The sequence below is a fragment of the Equus asinus genome, chromosome 15 (assembly GCF_041296235.1).
Source record: "Equus asinus isolate D_3611 breed Donkey chromosome 15, EquAss-T2T_v2, whole genome shotgun sequence".
Taxonomy (NCBI): domain Eukaryota; kingdom Metazoa; phylum Chordata; class Mammalia; order Perissodactyla; family Equidae; genus Equus; species Equus asinus.
Window position 1 is genome coordinate 50,933,663 of NC_091804.1, and position 6,654 is coordinate 50,940,316.

The 6,654-nt window shown below is 63.7% G+C and overlaps 1 protein-coding gene across 1 annotated transcript; it reads right to left on the reverse strand.

Annotated features, from left to right (window-relative positions):
- Positions 1–3,556: 3,556 nt before the first annotated feature.
- SOX18 (SRY-box transcription factor 18) lies at positions 3,557–5,349 on the reverse strand. The gene is made up of 2 exons (XM_044748611.2): positions 4,860–5,349; positions 3,557–4,684 (listed from the first exon to the last, which is right to left on the reverse strand). The coding sequence occupies exons 1-2, from the start codon at positions 5,206–5,208 to the stop codon at positions 3,882–3,884; spliced, it is 1,152 nt and encodes a 383-aa protein (XP_044604546.2). The 5' UTR covers positions 5,209–5,349; the 3' UTR covers positions 3,557–3,881.
- Between the last annotated feature and the right edge of the window lie 1,305 nt (positions 5,350–6,654).

The window sequence follows — 6,654 nt, forward strand, 5'->3', positions numbered from 1 at the left end:
GGAAAAGTGCTAAAATTGGACAGTGGTAATGGTTGCACCTACTAAAACCACTAACTTGCCTACTTGAGAATGTAGGTGGGCTTTGTAGAATGTGAGCTCCATGGGGCCGGCCCCGTGGCCGAGTGGTTAACTTCGCGCGCTCCTCTTTGGCTGCCCAGGGTTTCGCCAGTTTGGATCCTGGGCGCGGACATGGCACCGCTCATCAGGCCATGCTGAGGCGGTGGCCCACATGCCACAACTAGAAGGACCCACAACTAAAAATACGCAACTATGTACCGGGGGGCTTTGGGGAGAAAAAGGAAATATAAAATCTTTAAAAAGAAAAAAAGAATGTGAGCTCCATAGCTGGATCATGTCAGTGCTGTCTGGTTGAGTGGAGGGAGCTTAGGTTCCTCCTGCCCGCCCAGCATGGCCTTCTTGGTGTCTGAGTATGAGCACAGCCTTGGTCCTGGTGTGTCTCTTGGTGTGGTGTGTGACTGGGTGTGGGTGGGGGCGTGTGGTGTTCCTGAAGGTGTCTGAGGTGATGGTGTATCTACTGGGGAGAGGGGTGCACCTTCTTGCTCTCAGCAGCCCCTGCCAGACCTCCTCCCCTGGTGGCTTGCTGGGGAGAGCTCAGCACCTCAGCCCAGGTCACTCCAGGGCCAGGCTGGGTCCCGGGCGTGGGAGCTGTGGCTTTTGCCAGGCAGGGCTGCTAGAACTTCCCGCCAGGAGCTAGGCGGCCTGGGTCTGTTCCTGGCGGGTCTGACTCAGCGGGAGCTGGGGGTGGGGACTTCCCTTCTCTAACCCTTGGGGAAGCAGGTGGGTGGAGCCAGGAGGGGGAGGGGTGGGAAGCCCGACCCAAGGCAGGAGCCACCCAGGCCCGCGGCTGTGGTCCTGCCTAGGAGGGCGGCTCCATGTAGCTCCGGCAGAGCCAGGCCTTTTGGGAGCTCCCCAGTCAAGGCGCTGGGCAGAGGATCCTCTAAGGAGACCCCTACCCCACCCTCTGTGCTGGCCCACTGCTGCTGAGGAGCAGCTATTTGAAACAGCTGCCCTCGGTGGGAGGCCCCTTTCATGTTCCCGTTCTGCTCCTGCTCCCGGATGCCCCCAGCCCCTGGCGCTGGGGACTCGCTCCAAATTGGGCCCCTCACTGGTCTCCCACCCTGGCACTGGGGAAGGGGCTTCTGGGGAGCAAGCTGTTCTGCCTCCTTGGGCAATGTCCTCCCTACTCTGGCAATGGGGTGTGCTGCCACCTCAAGGCACTCTTATGGCCCCGCATCCCACTGATCCCAGGGGCCTGGAAGGGCAGATCCTCTGGATTAGGGGGGAGGGAGGCGGGGGGAGTCAGGAGCCCAAAGAAGGGGATGTGAGAATACTGCTCCAGCCTATGCCAGAAAACAGGAGAGACAGACGTAGCATCCGCTCGTCCAGGACCTGTTCTGTGTGTGTCCATGGGTGTCTCTGGGGTGAGGGCACGGATGGGACAATGGCTGGGCCCAGGTAGTGAGGCCCTCTGTGGGGCTGTTCACATAGCAACAGGACAGGCTGGGCTGGTCCTCCCTCCCCCTGCCCTGGCCAGGGATGGGGTACAGAGGTGGGAGGGTCCACACCTGGGCAGAGGCTCCTGGACTCTGGCTGCCGTGGGTCTCGTCCCTACAGTGGGCTATCCCCACAGTGGGCGCTCCTTGGCCCAGCTGACCCAGGGCCCCAGGGGTGGGTCACCTGTCCCCCAGGGGGGCAGGTCCAGAGCAGGAGTTGGTGGGCTGTGAGGGTTGGGTGTGGCTTGCACACTCATAGGTGATGTGTGCTTCTCTTCATGCATGAGCCCAGGACTCAGCATCGGTTCCCCTCCATGACGTATGTGGCTGGATTGGACCACCTTTGTCCCTTTGTGCCTCAGCTTCCCTGCCTCCCTACTGTGTGCCAGCACTCATGTATGCTTTGAAGGAGCAAATGACGCCACTGGTGTCCCCTGGGCTATTTCTGTCTGTCCCTCCACCTGCTCAGGCCATCTCTCTCCACCTCGGAGTCCATCTCCCACCCTCCTCCGCTTGTCTGTTTCTGTCCCTTTATGTGTATCTCTCTCTGTCCCTTTGTCTTTGAGTTTTCTGGGCCCTCCTGCCGATGGGGTGGGGATGGGGGCCCAGGTGCAGCCCCCTCACTCCGCCAGCTGAGATGTGGGGCTTTTGCCAGTTAATACAAAGATGATGTCAACCTGCCTCCGAGAGGCAGGACACCTGAGGACAGCCCCACAGTCTGTTCACCTCCCTGCACACTCAGGCAGCAGCGTGGACACCCAGGCTTGCTGCACGTCCGTGTGCAGTCTCAGACACCATGGGCGTCACACACAGAGTCACCCTCAGGGCTGGTCACACAGAAGCACATGGCCACACTGTCACAGCATCACAGCCACACACATGTACACACTCACTCACACATATGCAGATTCAGTCTCACCAGTAGTTGACTCACAGAACCACACACATTGTCATACAGAACCCTCATGTGTCACAGACACCCGCACTCGCAGGCACTCGGAAGACTGAATTCAGTGACTTTCCCACATCAGGGTTGTCAGGAGTCACCTGTATCCCTCAATATGCTATGGGGGTGGGCGCTGGGGTAGGATAGACCAAGGGGACACATGACCCCTCCTCTTGGCTTAGAAGACCTGCTAGGCCCTGAGAAGTATGTGAATGAGCAGGGGATTCACTTCTGGGGGTGTCATGGATCCTGTCCCAGGAAAGAATCACCCAGGATGATTGCTGCCAACTTCTCTTGAACCTGTGGGCTCCTCAGTGAGGGGCACTGGGAAGGAACTTGGAGTACCAAGGAGGAAGTGTGAACAGAGGGTGTCCAGTCTTGCTGGGAGGGGCATAGGGCTAGTGTGATGGGGCTCCAGAGTTTAGGGCTTGAGATGTGCAGCTTGAGCCCTGCTGGTCTGGTCATTGACCTGGACAGGTCACCCTAGGGAGCAGTGTAGCTGACATGGTGCTGCTCTCTCTGAGGACACTGGATTGAGACTGACAGTCAGGGGCCCTGTGATGCACGTCTGCAAACAGATTTTGACACACACACACACTCCCCCACCTCCTTGGGAGAAGGGCACTGTCCTGGGCAGGTCTTGGGCTTGAAGGAAGTTCCAAGGAGGAGATGAGGATGGTGAAACCTGGGTGGGGATGGAGAGGGGTTGCTGGGTTAGTCTGATCCTTATTAGGCTTAAGATGGGTGGGCCAGGAGGGGAATGGAGGGCTGGCAGGGTTAGGGGACCGCACGTGTGCTTCCCAGCAACTCTGCATGAGGGGCGCATCCTGGAAGGATGAAGTGGGGGCTGTGGGGTCCTCGCTGGGGTCAGGCTCTCTGGGGGCCATCTGGAGGGAAGGGCACAGCCAAGGGTGCTCCAACAAGCACAGACGCTGGTGGCAGAGGAAAGGTGAGGGGCTTTATTGTGGCTTTGCCTGGCCCAGGGGGACCCAGCTCCGGCTCCTCCTTCCCTTTACAGCAAAAAAGCGTTGTTATTCCTCACGTTTAAAAAGCCCCTGCTACATGGATGTTTTTGATCAGTGAAATCCCTTAGAAAAAGAGTTAAAGGTTTAATAAAAATTAAATATGTTGTATTATGTATATAAAAAAGGCAAAGTAAAAAATACAGCTTGGTTCTAGAAAATACACTGCAGGAAAAGGATTAGGCGCTTCAAAAACTTAACCTTGGCAGGGCCCAGCCAACAGGTCATAGGCCTGGGCTCCCTGGAAAAGCCCCAGGCGTGTGGGAACCACCCCAGCAGGATGCCCGCGGCGGCGGCCGCTGAGCGCACGCGTCGCTGGTTCCCGCGGGGCTGTTCCAAGTAGCCTGCAACGTACACCCGCGACAGACAGAGCGGCGACACACGGCGTGGGCCGCCGGCCTAGCCGGAGATGCATGCGCTGTAGTAGACGGCGCTGCTGGCGTCGGACAGCGCGGCTATCAGGCTGCTCTCCTCCGGACAGGACATGGCACGCGGGCCCAGCTTGGCCAGCGCCACGTGGTATGGGAGCCCGGTGGCGTCGGGCCGAGTCCGGCTGCAGTTGAGGTACTGGTCGAACTCGGTGAGGTCCACGTCGGCCCACAGGTCGGCGGCGGGCCCCAGCGGCTCCGCGCCCTCCAGCGGCGGGGCCTCGGGCGGCGGCGACAGCGGGCCGGGATACGGGCCCGGGCCGGGCGCGCCCAGGGCACCGTAGTAGAGGCCGGAGAGCGGCGCGGCGGGGGCCGGCGCGGTCCTGAGCGCCTCGGCCAGGGGAGCCCCGTAGCAGCCGCCGGGGTCCCGGGGCAGCTCGGCGGGGGCGTAGGGCGCGCGGAAGGGCCGCAGCGCGCAGTCCTCGGGTGCGGCGGGCGGCGGGAAGAAGGCGGCCTCTCCAGGCTCCAGGCCGTCCAGGGGCGAGCGCTCGGGTGTGGGCAGCCCCAGGCCGTCGAACTCTGCGCCCAGCGTGGGCAGCTCGCGGAAAACACGGGCCGGCCCGGGCGCCGCGGGGAAGGGCTCGGGCGGCGGCGGGGGCGCCAGGCCCGGGAGCAGGAGGCCGGGCTCCAGCCGCCGGGCCTTGCGCGCCTGCTTCTTGCGGCGCGGCCGGTACTTGTAGTTGGGGTGGTCGCGCAGGTGCTGCACGCGCAGCCGTTCCGCCTCTTCCACGAAGGGCCGCTTCTCGGCTGTGCTCAGCTCCTTCCACGCCTTGCCTGCGGGGCGCGGGCGCGGGTCAGTGGGGGGCCGTCGGGCGGGCGCACTGCCGGGCCCTGCGTGCGCCCTGGGCGCGCCGCGAGGGTAGGGAGCGGCCCTTGCCCATTCTGATCCCCTTCCGCGAAGTCCCCCTCCCCCGACTGCTCACCCTTCCCGCCCGTCCGCGTCACTCACCCAGCATCTTGCTGAGCACCGCGTTGTGCAGGTCTGGGTTCTGCTGCGCCAGCCGCTTGCGCTCGTCCTTCGCCCACACCATGAAGGCATTCATGGGCCGCCGGATGCGCGACTCGTCGGCCGTCTGGCGCTCTCCGCGGCTGGCCGGGCTGAGGCCATAGCGCCCCGGCTCGGGGCTTCGCGGCGGGCTGCGCTGCGGACTGGGCGGCGAGGCGGGCGCGGCGGGCGCGGCGGGGGCGGCGGGGAGGCCGCGCGGCTCAGGGGCGGCCCCGAGTCCCGGGGCCCATGCACAGTCGCGGCGGGCTGGCGGGTCGTCCTGTGCGCCGTAGCCGGGCGGCGATCTCTGCATTCCAGCTAGGCGCGGCCTGGGCGGAACGGAGCGCGGGAGCGCGGAGGGTGGGCGGCTGGCACTGCGGGACGGGCGCAGAGGACGGGCCGGGACAGGCGGACGGACGGCGGTGGCCTCGCGCCGGGTGGGCGCCCAGATATAGCGGCGCGGGGCCAATCGGCGGCGCTGCGGGCGGGGCGGGGCGGGGCGGGCCAGGGCCGGGGCCGGGGCCGGGGCCGCCCCTCTCCGGGGGCTCCCTTTCTTCTCCACCGTCCGGATTCCTCCGCGGCCTCCACCGCGCAGCGCCCCCCGCGCTCTCTCTGAAGGAGAGACCCCCCGAGTAGGAAAGGGCCACTGATGTGGGCTGGAGCTTGGAAGGGAGCGTCCTCATGGGAGTGTCAGACTGTGAGAGACAGCTGCCGCCCCCACCCACGGAGAGAGACCCCCCAGGCGGTAATTGGTGGAGGGTGGCTGCCCTCGCCCCTCCCCCATGAAATTGCATTGGGAGGAGGGGTCATATTTTAACACTGTGTTCTTGGGAGGCTGCCTGTCGCCGGCCTGTAAGTCCTTCCTCGAGTCCCGCTCAAAGATAAGGGGCACCTTGGAAAAAGCGCCCTGTATCTTGGGGAAGTGCTCTAGAAAACCCCAGGGTCATTGTGTGCCCCCCAACTTCTACCCACATGTGGAACTTTCAGCACTGGGGGCTTCGATCTCTACCCCCAAGCCTGTCCATGGGGTTAAAGGAGAAGATGGTCTTCGTGTCCTCTCCTCCACTCCCAGACCGATTTGGAACAGGGCGAACCTCGGCGGCAGACCTCCTGACCCAGTGAGCCAAGGGGGCTGCGAGGGCGGAGCAGCCTGCGGGGAAGGCAGAGCCCCCGGCCTCGCTGCCCCGCTTCAGGGCTTCAGGGCCTGTGGGGGTCGACGGCTGGGACCAGCAGGAGCTCAGCCCGGGCAATCCCTGCAGTGAGAGTGGGGCTGGACCAGGGTCAGGGCAGGTGTGGGGAAGGGAGCCCCTCCCTGGGACCCTCAGGCCTGGGAGGGTTTCCAGAGGAGCTTCCAGCCCCCTCTCGGTCTGCATTCCCCCACCAGGAAGGGGTCTGGGCTCTGGAAGCTGAGGGGTCCTCCCCGGGGCAGTCTTCCTCTCATGCTGAGGGTGGTTCTTTTCGGGGTAGGGCCAGTGTCCTCAGCAGCCCTGGGGTGGTTCACAGTTTTCCCTCCTGTGCATTCATTTGCAGCCCCTGCTTACCATGTCAGGAGCCCCCACCGCAAGCCTTGGGAGCTCCGTGGTACATTGCCACAGGTGTCGGTGACCCTGGGCCTGTGTAGCCAGAGGCTCTCTGTCCTCTGTTCCTCTAGGCCACATACAGTCAGCGTTTATGAATGTGGTGCGTCCTGAGCTGCTCCCAGGAGCCCTCCTGCCCTGGGGAGGAGCCAGCACCCCCACAGGGCTCCCTTGACCTAAGG

What these genes read in the sequence shown, in the direction of transcription:
- SOX18 (XM_044748611.2), bottom strand. Translation starts at nt 5,208, where the DNA reads ATGCAGAGATCGCCGCCCGGCTACGGCGCACAGGACGACCCGCCAGCC. An exon ending in GGTGCTCAGCAAGATGCTGG is followed by an intron (nt 4,685 to 4,859) that starts GTGAGTGACGCG and finishes CGCGCCCCGCAG; the next exon opens with GCAAGGCGTGGAAGGAGCTG.